Source organism: Triturus cristatus, chromosome 4_1 (assembly GCF_964204655.1).
Source record: "Triturus cristatus chromosome 4_1, aTriCri1.1, whole genome shotgun sequence".
NCBI lineage: Eukaryota > Metazoa > Chordata > Amphibia > Caudata > Salamandridae > Triturus > Triturus cristatus.
Genome location: NC_140585.1, coordinates 417,126,268 through 417,140,520, shown reverse-complemented (window position 1 = coordinate 417,140,520; position 14,253 = coordinate 417,126,268). Strand labels below are relative to the sequence as shown.

Genomic DNA, 14,253 nt, shown 5'->3' with positions numbered 1-14,253 from the left:
TTGTTTGACTACTTCTATTGTGTCTAGCGTGTGTCAATTCACAAGAGTATGCCTCCGTACAGTCTACTCATGCACGCTTCTTCCGATTGTTTGACTACTTCTGTTGTGTCTAGCGTGTGTCAATTCACAAGAGTATGCCTCCGTACAGTCTACTCATGCACGCTTCTTCCGATTGTTTGACTACTTCTATTGTGTCTAGCGTGTGTCAATTCACAAGAGTATGCCTCCGTACAGTCTACTCATGCACGATTCTTCCGATTGTTTGACTACTTCTGTTGTGTCTAGCGTGTGTCAATTCCCAAGAGTATGCCTCCCTGCAGTCTACTCATGCATGCTTCTTCCAATTGTTTGACTACTTCTGTTGTGTCTAGTGTGTGTCAATTCACAAGAATATGCCTCCCTACAGTCTACTCATGCACGCTTCTTCTGATTGTTCGACTAATTCTGTTGTGTCTAGTGTGTGTCAATTCACATTTGATTTTCTGGGTTTGCTCTGACCCGATGAACAGCATTGGCAGCTTTTGCTTCTCTTTGTTTTCCTCTGGACATTCTGTGAAAGGCTCACCATGGATACCTGGAATAAATACAGTATAGTTCTAGGGGACTGTCAAACCAGACGCATTGTCCCCCTCTCTAGCTGCACTGCACACTACATGCTGCAACTCTTGCTCCTGTTCCTTTCTTAGTACCAATTCCTCCAGGCCGGAGGTCACCCTCTCAGCCTAACACAGTCTGCCTCTTTGCTGTTCGTTTTGTAAGCGTGTAGTCTGTCCGTCTCATGCTTTACTCCTTTGAAAACAAAACTGCAGAGAGCATGATAAAGAGACAGAGCTGCAGAGAGATAACGTAGATGAAAGGGCAACAAAGAGCAAGAGCAGAGGACAAACTGCACCATGTTAGTCTCTGCCACAAAACTCCAGAGAGAAGGATTATGAGGCAGAGCAGCAGATACATGTACTGTCACATGGGGGACACTGGGAGGGCATTGGAGACTAAACGCAGGCCGGAGCAACTAGACTAGGAGACCTTTACAGATAGGGGGAACTCCTCCCATTTGAGGATTTTAGAGAGGGGCTGGACCTTTCCCAAGGCCACTTCTTGCCACACAGGGGGGTGACGGCGGCTGTCCGACAGCACTGGAAGGCGGGTGCCTGAGAACCTAAACAACACTTGCAGATACATTGGCACAGCGGGAGAAACAATTAAAGTGGTCACATGCCTCTATAAAGCAGTGCAACCACTGACCTTACTGAAGGACCATTGGACGACGGACTTAGGCACCCCCATGGATGACAAGGACTGTGAGAATGTTTTAGCCAGGAACCCCAAGGTACTGAGAAACGCCCAATTTAGGCTAATTCATTGCTTTATCCTGCACAGGGCATACCTCACCCGGGGGCGCATTAACAAATACTTCCATAGGAAGGATGCGGGATGCCCGCGGTGTGGCGAACTCGGGTGAGCAGCATTGGTCCACATTATCTGGACATGCCCGACATGGCATGGCTACTGGCGCAAAGTCACAAAAACAGTAGTGGCAATCATTGAGCGTTTTTTTCCTTGCTCACCGGCCCGCTGCCTCCTGGGCCTGTTACCTCACACCTCCAAAACATGGGTCACAAGCAGATTCCAGGACCTGATCTTTATCATAGCTAAACTGGAAATAACAAGGCATTGGAAAACACCTGAAGGGCCTTGAATAGCACTGTGGAAGAAAGAAGTAGAGAGATGGGCGGGTTGTGAGGGCCGAGTTTTCCTCAGAAATGTCCGAAGGGGGAACGGCTCAGTTGAGAGAGCCAGGGCCTGGGAGGCATTGGTGGATATCATGAAAGATTCAGAATCGGGGAATCCACGCCACTAATGCGTTCCCGTCCCGGGAGTCCAAAACCTCACGACCCTGGAATGTGGGGCATCCGGAGGAACCTGGGAGAGTCTGAGGATAGCAAATAGACTAAATTGGTGAGTTAGGAGAGATCACGATTAGGAGAATATCCGGGATCCGAGTGGAAATAATCCCTTTCACATCTCTAAGGCAAAGCAGCGATCTGCAGAAGGGGAGGGGGGAGTTCGTAAAATGGAAATTCTGAACGAATAATGTTGATGCATGCTGTTGTACGCAATGTAATTTGTCTTTACCCATCAGCATGTCAAGAAGAGTCTCCTGACTAATATATACATTGCGTGATTATTAAATGCAATAAAATCTGTTTTAAACAAAATGACGTAGAGCTGCAGAGAGCAGGAGCAGAAGATAGGGCAACCAAGAGCTAGAGCAGAAGAAAAGCAGTGGAGAGCAGTGAGTCTATGAGCCCAAGCACCAGAGAGACAGAATATGAGATAGAGCTACATGCAGCTCATACTCTCTCTGTCTCCAACAAGATGCCAAACACCAGGACCAATTTCTCTGTCTACGTGACGAAGTCGCCAGATGGATCAAAACCAACTAAGTCAAGCATAACATAGACAAAACAGGAGTAGTAATCTTCGACAAAGACCTCTCCCTGGGACTCCACCTGGTGGCCTGCCTTCTCTAACCCAAACCAATCCTGGCAACCCACGCAAAGAACCTTAGAATAGTAATAGAAAAACAACTTGCCAGAACTAGCCAAGTGAATGCAGTCTCAGTTTTCAGCTTCCACACATTCAAGATGCTCAAGAAGGTCATCTAATGGCTCGCCATTAACATTCGCAGAACCATCACCCAAGCCCTCATCACCAGCATGCTGGAATTTACGCTCAAATGACCAAAAGACTACAGACGATACAAAACTCAGGGGGCTGGCTCACCCTCAGCCTCCCACCCTGCACTCACATCACTGTAGCATCTCTGAAAGCGCCACTGGCTCCAAAGCCACAAACAAACACCCATCAAATTCTTCACACACACACATACAAAGCCTAACACAACATTGGTCCATGTACCTCAACAACTACATAAACATTCACAAACCTACAGATACCTCTGCTCAGCCGGACTCCTACTCGCAACCCCCTCCCCCGCATACGCAGAACCAGATCTCGCTGTCGTGCCTTCTCTTACCTCACTCCTAAAGCTTAGAACGAGAAGCCCAAGTACATCAGAGCTGCCTCCTCAGTTCTTAAATTGAAAAAGAAACTGAAGACATGACTTCACCTAGCCTTGACCTTGGCTCAGCCCATACAGCTCCTGCTTCTCAGCCAGTATACCTTCTGTAGTGAGTCGTGCGCTAACACATACACATAACATAACAGAGCTGGAGCAGATTACAGCGGAACAAAAGAGTCAGAGTGAAGAAACGCTGCAGAGAGACAGTCTATGTGACCAAACCACAGAGAGATGAATTATGAGATAGAACTGCAGAGAGCTTGAGCAGAAAACAGGGCAACTAAGAACGAGAGCAGAAGAAAAACTTCTGATAGCTAGTCTATGACACCAAATTCCAATAAGACAGAAAATGGTACAGAGCTGCCGAGACCTAAATGCTGAGAGTGATATCAGGAGATACAGTGGCTGAGAACGAAAGCATAAGACAGACGCACGGAGAGCTAGAGCAGAAGAAAAACTTCAGAGAAGTAATTTACGACAGAGAACTACAGAGAGACAGACTGTGAGACAGCTGCAGAGAGTTAGATCTTGAGTCAGATCTGCAGAGGGCTAGATAAAGAAACAAATCTATGGTGAGCTAGAGCAGAAGACAGAGCTCCAGAGAATCAAAATCCCAAGACAGGTGCAGAAAGCTAGCTCAGGAGACAGATTTGTAGAGAGTAGGAGAAGAGTCAATCCCGTCATTATCAGTTAATATAAAGCTCATGCGTTGTATGCCTCTCTCGTCTTCCCTTCACCACACACTCATGCTCTGTGAGATCAGTGCGGATAAAAGCACCACTCTGGTCAACTACGCATGCAGCAAAACTGTCAGCAACAGCCGCACTGGAAATCACACCACTGTTCTAACCATGAATTTCACCATGTGATGCATGAAGGAATAAATGAATGAATATCAATTACAGAGTACCCCATGGCCCCAGTTGAGGTATCCTACCACTAAGACCGAGCAAACCAATAGAAAGAAGCTACGGGAGGTAAAATAACCTGGTTTTATACTGCTTTGATATGAAGCTATGGAGGCATACTACATATCAGCTAATGTGCTTCGGCAGGTGCATGGTATACAAACACAACTACAATAAGTTTGTCTACTTTCTCTCATTACTGAACCACACCCTACTCCACTCTCGGTGACTAGGCAGTTTGTTCCTGGTTCTGTTCAGCTCCCTCTGTCCGCCACCACCCTTGTTCCAGGTTGTTTCTCTCATTTTTATTGAATTATTTTCATATTGCTCAGTAGAGCACTGTACCGGAATAGACACACAAAATTCCCAATATAAAATAACATATCATATAACATGCGATGGAAAAATGACCGTGGAATATTTTCACAACCTTTAATTGAGAGATAATTCCTACAAAGGGCCAGTATGCATAAGTGCAGAGGCATGCTGCCTGCATTACCAAGACCCAGTGCCCTGTGACAGAAAGACGGTCACATTTGACCCATATCTCACTGTCTGACTGAATCTCCCTCTCATTCCCCAGTATTGGTGACGAATGTGACATTTTCTCAAAAAGGCAGTCGTGAGACATCAGCACAAACACAGACAGTGTCTCTTCTCTATACCTGGTCTCCCGTGGCCCCCTCCTCCAACTGCACCTTGTGCACAAAAAGCAGGCCAAAAAAGGTTTGTCGTGCAATTTTCCACTAAGCGCTGTCTAGGAAACTAAGTCTAAATGCAAATTGTTCTGCTTAACTACACGATCCGACTTGAAACCCCAAGTTTCAGGAAAAATTCCATTGTGTTTATGTTGTCTGAAAACACGCCCACGATTTGGAATGACCTAGACACATCAATTAAGCCTTTCTAGACCATAAAATGTAAGTTAATAAAGTACCCATTAATTAAGCTTTCATAAAGAGTGCTCTAGCAAATCTAAGCATGTTGGTCCCTGATGTAACCCACTGATGACTGATTGTTGTCCCTATAAGCTCACATCAGTTGTTTTCCTCTTTCTAAATTTACTGTAAATTATGTGACGTCATCTTTCTCTACATATTAAGCCTGCAAAACCTCTATTTTTCTTTTCTACACTTGACCTTTTTATGTCGGAGGAACACATCCACAATCTCTTTCTTATTTGGAAAGCGCTCTTATGTCCTTTTGGAAATATTTTGGGCTATAAAAAAATGAAATTCTAAATGCTTCTGGAGCAGAAGAACTGAGAATGGTTTCTTCCAAACTCCACATATTAGGAGAAAACCTGGTGTAGATTTTCAGATCTTTCAAGATGTAGGTGTTTCCAGCAGGAGAACTGCTTGATTTACCAAATCCCTGGAAAGCCCAAAGAAGTTTTATTTGTCAGCCAGATACCCCTTATCTGGACTCATGCCTGGAGCGGTAGCCAATGAAGACGTCTCAAACACTGTGCCTCTGATGACTCCTTTCAGGAAAGTGAGATTTGAATGTGAGGGGCGAGCGAGGGCAGACTACCGGAACCTAATGTGGAAATCACTGTCAATTTCCCTTAAAGTACCAACCTGATTGGTCTGTCACTGCCCTGCCACCCTTACAGTCCAGTACTAGATATTTTAAGGTATACCTACACCATACACTTCCTCTCTCAGAAGGCTCATGTTTGAAAGCTATCACTTTAGAGAGTTATTTAGTTCTTGACGGCTGTCTTGTCATTGTGCACTAAGAGCGTATGTGTCCCACAATCCTTCATGACTTTGCTCATGCTTTCTTTCCACTAGAACATATATGTCTGCGATTTCATTCAACCAACTTAATTCAGATGGCTTGTCCAGTTCAAACAGAATCTTACGATGGATACAGATGTTCCACTTACAAAGACATAACACTCAAGGTGTCCATCTCACAGTACTAAATTAAAGCACCTCTTGGTGCTTGTGAGAGAGTGTCCCTATGGGGAATTAGTTCCTGCGATTTTCAGTTCCTCTTAGGTCTATTTCAGTAAGTATTTGTCCCTAATAACCTAGTATGTATTCATTGTTCTTTTTGATTAAGACTTCTTCAGGGTCTTGTTTTTTATATTCTCCCTTCCCCGGACTGCTGTCTTTGGTGTGGACTATGACCATCAAAATCTCCAAGGAGAGACTTATATTGTGACTTACAGCCAACCCGTGCGTGCATGCGCTGGTGAAATATGTGTGTCTGACAACTGCTTTATCGCAGGGATGTGATGTGTGGTGTATTTTTGTGTTTTCTAATTCCTTCCTGGTACCAAGTAACTCAGCCTTATTGGGGAACAATGTATGTTTAACCTATTGTGTCTGCCTTTGTATTGGTGTCCCTTCTACTAGTTTCCAACTCAGAAAAAGGGCTAGCTTTGGCTTTAGGATGTTTAGTGTCATTTTTGTGGGATTGTGTGGAAATCTACCTCTACTATGCTTCTCTCTGCTCCATTTACTTTAAAAAAAAAAGGTTCTGAGCAGACATTGCTTAGTTAATGACAACAACTGAACATTTTCCATATCTCCTAGTATTCCAGCGTTGTCACCATCTTTAGACATGTACCAGAAGGAGGTTTTAATATGTTTAAGAAAAGGTAATCACTCTTCTATTTGCACGTAGTATTCTCGATCACCTTACGGAATGGGTGACGGAGAAGCAGGTCCGCCCTATAGAACAAGCAGGTTTTTAGAAAAAATCATTCTACCTTAGATAATAATGCTGAAATTAATTGAGAAGAAATACACAATTTCTCGTTGGTCAAATGTATATATTGCTTTCAAAGATTTTTCAACAGCCTTCGATAAGGTAGATCGACCACTACTATGGAGAAAATTGCAAAAAATGGCATTGCCTTCTCCCCTGCTAGCCTTAATTATCGCACTACATTCTCAAACTTGGTGTCAGATAATAATGGGAGGAAATCAATGTCTGTCAGATGTAATCCTTACCGAAAATGGCTTGAAACAAGGTTGCTTGTTATCACTGTTGCTATTTTCTTTATATATAGCAGATTTACCCGATTGCTTCTCTCAGTCAGAGGGAGATGCACCAAAGATAAGTAGCTGGCCTTTTGCATGTCTCCTATATGCAGATGATATAGTAGTGATGGATCTAACCCCTATCGGGCTGAACAGAAAGCTGATATCACTACAGAATTACACGGTGGCCGATTTCTTGAAGATAAACGTATCTAAAAGTAAAATCTTGATCATGAAATGTAACAAAACTAGAAAATCAAGTAATTTTAAATGGCAAATTGGTCCTGAAAAGCTGGAGGTGGTAGATTCATACCTCTATTGAGGGAAACTAATAGTGGGTAGTATGAAGAACAAACTTCATATTGAACATAGTTCCTGTAAAGCTGCATCCCACGCTAATGGTTTGTGTATCTTATACATTGCGATTGGCAGAAGGCATTTTTTACATCTACTGATGGTTTCCAAAACAAAAATCCCTCCAACCCTGCTCTATGCCATTGAATCAATTCCTGTTAAGGACTGGAGCTTTTTAGATAGGACTGAAGGATAGATTCTACGTAAATTATGCAATTTTAACACGTTAGTTCCATCAGCTGCTATTAGACTGGAATTTGGCTTGATGAGCTCCTATATCCAAGGTATATCCAGGGTTTTACGTTGGGGATATCAGTTAAAAAAAACAGCGAGCCTGACTCATTAAGAGGTTTCATGTGTCAAGAAATCTTTGGCAAGAAGGCAGGGAACTACTCCTTCTATCGTGATTTCTCGTTGGCACTAAAACTTTTTTGTGTACAAGAGGAATCTGTGATTACTCTCCCGTCATTCGAACTTAAACCTTTTTTAAAAACCTTAAGTGGCAAGATTAGCTAGAGTAGAGATATTACATTTTGTAAGTCTAAAGAGAACCTAAAGTTAATAGCCAGGACAAACTCACCGAGAATCTCACAGAAATACCTATGTTGGAATTTAGAACATGGGACTCGACGACTGCTCACTCTAAGTCGTATGAATCTTTTACCTTTAAACCACTTGACAGAAAACTGGTCCCAGAATTTGAACAACTGAAAAATTAGCAATTTCTGCAAGCTGAACATTCAGACCTTGGATCATATTTTGTTTGTCTGTCCAGCATTGGTTCTGAGTCATTGTCGCTGGCTTCGGCCGATGTTTTTACAAAATTGTGTTAAAAATGTAGCTTCAGCTCGTGACTTTCTCTTTTGCCCAAAGAACGAAGCTGTCTGTGTGTAACTATTCAATTATTTTAAGGAGTTTATGTATATATTTTAAATCTTTTATATATTCTTTTGCTTGGGTTAACCCCTGTGTCTGTCACTCTTTTATGAAATATTAATATTTTCTCCTTTTTCAGATTGTATTTTGCACATTTACTGGCTGCTATTTATTGCTCTTTGTACAGTTAGGATATGTTGTGCTCGTCTCTCACTTTTCTCTCTTGTTGTGAATCTTAAAATTCAATTGAAGCGGGACATTGGACTGTACCTTGCACATGAATTGTCTGCTACTGAATTGCTCTTTGCACAGATTAGGATATGCCCTGTTACTCCTTTTTTCTTGCTGCTAATTTTAAACAGAACTCTCTGTTGAAGCTGGATATTGGATTATATTTTGCATATGAACAGGCTGCTATTTATTGCTTTTTGCACCCTCTAGGTTATGTTTTGTTATTTCAATCCTTCTGCTGTTAATCCCAAACCCTATCTTCTGCCAAATCGGTTACGTGTTGAAACCTAAATGCTTGAAAAATCTTAACTAGCACTGACGAGATTCATATTTTTCTATACTCACATGAAGCTGTTATTTTTTTAGTATGGACTTAAATGTACGCCGCTTGCTTTGGTTGAGGTCTCTCGGGCCTCTGTTCTTGCCTATGAGCTAAATGGTATCACTGTTGAAAACCTTAGTTATTTCGCCTATTAGGGTAAATGTCAACATCTACTAATGTTATGTAAGGAAAAATCTAGACCTGCTATGTTGGCTCTTGAAAATTTATGATGGTCCGAGAAATGAGTTTTTCTAATGTTTTATTTTATTTATGTAATAATTTGTATGTATTTTACTGTGGACCTCATTGGAGTTCCAAATCTTTCATAAATATTTAATTGCATTGTGATCACTCTCATAGATCATCACAGCATGTCCCTTCCCCCTCTTTTCTCTGGAACACGTTAAACTTCTTAGAAATTCCATACCAAAGCTAGGAGCGCTGTGCAGAGTCATGTCCCGAATGACCCTCGTGCCAAAACAGGACCACATCAAAAGGAACTGCTGAGCCACTTTCTTCAAAGACCCGTGACTTTTGGCAGGAACCTACAAGAGAAAATGTGCTTTCATGTGAATATAAGCAGAATGCTAATAAACATAGCATCACAAATAAGCATATACTTAATCCGCTGAGCTTCCTGAGGCTTAGCTCACATGGTCACACTGACAATGATGCCTAGAAGGTAGAGTAGAAATGCTTTTATAATTGAGAAGCGTGGCTAGGTCAAACCTTGCGCAAAACCATTAATTATAGTCACAGTACCATTATTATCTGGTGAGTGCTCAAGGGAACAGTTGGGGAATGGCCAACCACGTATCCCAAAGTCCTCTGTGGCCAAAAGTACACAGAGAGCAAAATACAAAACAAAGTCCCATCCCCGAGCACAATGCAAATATTATATCAGAGAGTTACTCCAATGAAAATATCGTCCAAATCTTAAATATTCAAAGTCTTCTTTATTCTCTCATCTTATTCAGAGCCGTAGATGTTTCACAGATGGCTCCTAATAATCAGAATGCGTAGCTGATATAGCCGAGATGTAGCCAACACGTGTTTCGTCTTCTGTATATTGCCCATCGACTTCCTCAGGGCTGCAATGATAACAATGAGAGACATACACTCAGATGTTGTTCAGTGTTATTTGTCCACAGATTATTGTTAGTGATGTGGAATTAACGTTGTCTGACGCAAGCAAAATACATTCGGAAATTCAAGAGGATTAGAAGAGAAGCTCACCAGAGCATCTAACCAGTGAAAAGAAGGATTTATAAGGGTGCAAGAAACCGGAAAGCACCGAAGACACCACAGTTAAATCGTGATTTTGAGAGTTAAAAACAGATTGCAGGAAAGGATCGGATAGTCTTTTCAGTTAAAGGTGTAATAATCATCCAACCAAATAGTGGTGTATCTAAAAAGGTGATACAAGAATAACTGTGAGTAAGCAAGCAAACACCCAGCCTGTGCAATATTCCAAATACACAGAGTGAAATAGAGTAAACATCATCCCATCACAAAGTGAAGAGAGCAAATATATTTGAAACACGATTGAAACACCCACCAATTTTGAATTGAAGAAAAGTTCCGCTAAAATCCAGGCAAAATCTGTTTGAAGTCCCATTCAACATGGGTCTGCAGAAAAGAGGAGAGAAGGAGAAAAGAAGTATGGGAAAATAGGAATACTATTCCAAATCATAATCAGGCTAAGTCCGGCTGTAGTAGTGCCATTGTGCCTGTAATTATACAGGCTGAAAAAAGAAACCATACTATATCAGATCATGTAGTTACATTAGTCTGTACTAATTAATGAGCTCCAGAGACATATTCCAGGTGGCATTAAATCACCGCAGCTGATCAATAACATAAACCCTTGCCCAGCAATTGATGAAAACAGCAGGTATTCATTTACCTTAATAAGGCTTGTTTCCCAGAAAAAACAATCATGTATAGCTGCAGGTATCCGGAAGCAGGGTCAAGCAAAGAATTAAAATTGGTCCTAAAATAAAAGATAACTGACTCAATATATATCGCACTCATGAGACGAAGGAGAAAAGTCTATATCTAGCTGTGTAGTAAAACACTACTGTCGGGCAAATAAAGGACCGAGTTCCTAAACGTGATAGGAAAAAATATATATATAGTCACCTAAGTAGAAATTAAGAGTAAATATATAACAAAATATCTATTCATGTTTCCCTCCCACAAATTTTTAATATCTTGTCAAGACTCGCCGACACATCAAGTGTAAAGTTTTAAAGTTTTATCAATACATGAAGAGATTTACCTTGTGGTTACTTCTATTCCAGCAAAGGACATTTATATTTATGTATAACTGAAATTAGAATGACATAATTTAGTCACACTCTTCAGTATGGAATCATTATATATAAAAAATCCAAATGAGAGGGGTTATATCGAAATAAACAGAGCATCCAAGGCAGTTCCTAAGGAAAGATATCACGGGTAGATAAAAACCGATATATGAGGGAGGAGATTCCCAATAGTAAAAATATATAGACAGGATGTATTGTACCTCCCAAATATTTAAGGTAACAGGACCAGAGTCAACAGTGTCACATATCTTTCTCTAATCGTTTAAAAGCGCTTAATGTCTTGAGCAAGAGGTCAGAATTACCCAAAATTTAGAAAGCTATGGCGAAATCAAAATCTCACAGCAGCTAATATTATTGCACTTATATTTTAAAACGATTCAAATTTCATGAGCAGTTGTAGATTGAATGGATAAAAGTATTTAGACAAAGATAGCGTGCCAAGAAATTGCTGTGATATCTAAAAATGTTATGACTAGTCTGGACACGAATCCTTACGTTAATAGTAAACACACAGGTGATCACCCGTCATGTCTTAACGTATTCCGAAGAGTACTCCTGCCGTAATCGAATTCCAAATGCGAGTGAAACCGAGCCCGCTGTCTATCCCATTTAAATAGTCGGAGTAACTAATTGGCGTTCAGGTTCTCGGGTGCGGGAAAGAAAAGACGGATTACTCCACAGCGGCATATAGAATAGCCGCCATCTCGAAGTGGTAAAACTTATACCCGAATTCTAGACTGAGTGATATTTACAATCACAACATATTTCGTAGGCATACCAGCTGGGTTACAAATCAGTATGGAATGTAATACCAACCTAAAGAGTACTTAATGATGCAAAGTATCGTAATGTATGGAAAATTACTGGAAACATGCATATATCGATCGAATGCAACACTGTGATAGCACAAGCTTGGATTAGTCTCCAGGCCAGTCATAACATTTTTAGATATCACAGCAATTTTTTGGCACGCTATCTTTGTCTAAATACTTTTATCCATTCAACCTACAACTGCTCATGAAATTTGAATCGTTTTAAAATATAAGTGCAATAATATTAGCTGCTGTGAGTTTTATTTTTAACTGTCGGTACCACTATTTGTTCTAATTATCTCGCCGGACCGGCGTTTTTGATTTCGCCATTGCTTACTAAATTTTGGGTAATTCTGACCTCTCGCGCAAGACATTAAGAGCTTTTAAACGATTAGAGAAAGATATGTGACACCATTGACTCTGCTCCTGTTACCTTAAATATTTGGGAGGTACAATACATCCTGTCTATATATTTTTACTATTGGGAATCTGCTCCCTCATGTATCGGTTTTTATCTACCCGTGATATCTTTCCTTATGAACTGCCTTGGATGCTCTGTTTATTTCGATATAACCCCTCTCATTTGGATATTTTATATATAATGATTCCATACTGAAGAGTGTGACCAAATGATGGCATTCTAATTTCAGATATACATGAATATAAACGTCCTTTGCTGGAATAGAAGTAACCACAAGGTAAATCTTTTCACGTATTGATAAAACTTTAAAACTTTACACTTGATGTGTCGGTGAGTCTTCACAAGATATTAAATATTTGTGGGAGGAAAAGATGAACAGATATTTTGTTATATATTTACTCTTAATTTCTACTTAGAGGACTATATATTTTTTTTTTCCTATAACGTTTAGGAACTCAGTCCTTTATTTGCCCGACAGTAGTCTTTTACTACGCAGCTAGATATAGACTTTTCTCCTTCGTTTCATGAGCGCAATATATTGAGTCAATTATCTTTTATTTTAGGACCAATTTTGATTCTTTGCTTGACCCTGCTTCCGGATACCTGCAGCTATACATGATTGTTTTTTCTGGGAAACAAGCCTTATTAAGGTAAATGAATACCTGCTGTTTTCATCAATTGCTGGGTAAGGGTTTATGTTATTTATCAGCTGTGGTGATTTAATGCCATCTGGAATATGTCTCTGGAGCTCATTAATAAGTACAGACTAATGTAACGACATGATCTGATATAGTATGTTTTCTTTTTCCAGCCTTTATAATTACAGGCACAATGGCACTACTACAGCCGGACTTAGCCTGATTAGGATTCGGAATAGTATTTCTATTTTCCCATACTTCTTTTCTCCTTCTCTCCTCTTTTCTGCAGACCCATGTTGAATAGGACTTCAAACAGGTTTTGCCTGGATTTTGGCAGAACTTTTCTTTAATTCAAAATTGGTGAGTGATTCAATCGTGTTTCAAATATATTTGTTCTCTTCTCTTTGTGATGGTATGATGTTTACTCTATTTCACTCTGTGTATTTGGAATATTGCACAGGCTGGGTGTTTGCTTGCTTACTCACAATTATTCTTGTATCACCTGTGAGAAGTTGGCCTGGCATATGCTGGTCACTAGTTATAGTGGCCACCTTGCACCAGTCCAATTCGTCTCTTATGGTAGATAGGTTTAAGACAACCTTTTAAAGAAAGCTATCCTAGTGGTAGCTGTGGAGAGCAGCCTTCAGGCTAAGTCTCTGAGGAATGTAAAGCAGCTTGTTTTACCTTATAATCTCTTGAATTACCAAATGGAAAGGACACCACACAGGTATATATATCAAATATATATGTATTTATTTCTAGGTACACTCTACTAATCTCTTTATGAGATTAGAACCCAGATAAAACTAGTTACTTACCTGTACACTATGGTTCTCCAGTATTATCTTTCATAGATTCACATGCTTGTATCTTCTCCGTCGTCATGGTGGGAGTCTCACGGTAACAGAATGACCACAGCAGTATCAGAAAAACTGCATAGCAAAATCCCATAGGGAATCATCTTATTTGGTAACCAAATCTCATCATTATGTGGTCCAAGACTCAGCCAATCGGCTGCTAGCCCTGCCCTCACACTCCCCAGCAGAGCCTTCCTGCCTCAGATTTCCAGCCCCGAGTGCGAGACTAAAAAACACTTAGAGACCATGAGGTTCTGCCTGAGAAATGGGGAGGTGGGCGGGCCGCATGTGAATCTATGAAAGATAATACTGGAGAACCATAGTGTACAGGTAAGTAACTAGTTTTTTCTCCAGTATTGAATCTTTCATAGATTCACATGCTTGTATCAGAATAGTAAGCAGTACTTATCCCAAACTGCATTT

At 40.7% G+C, this 14,253-nt stretch overlaps 1 protein-coding gene across 1 annotated transcript in view; it reads right to left on the bottom strand.

Moving 5' to 3' along the window:
• The window catches only part of RFX4 (regulatory factor X4), a 320,232-nt gene that overhangs the window by 94,300 nt on the left and 211,679 nt on the right, over positions 1-14,253 (bottom strand). The window contains exon 13 of the mRNA XM_085652535.1: positions 9,200-9,317. Within this exon, the coding sequence (XP_085508661.1) occupies positions 9,200-9,317 (118 nt within the window). The remainder of the gene's footprint in view (positions 1-9,199; positions 9,318-14,253) is intronic.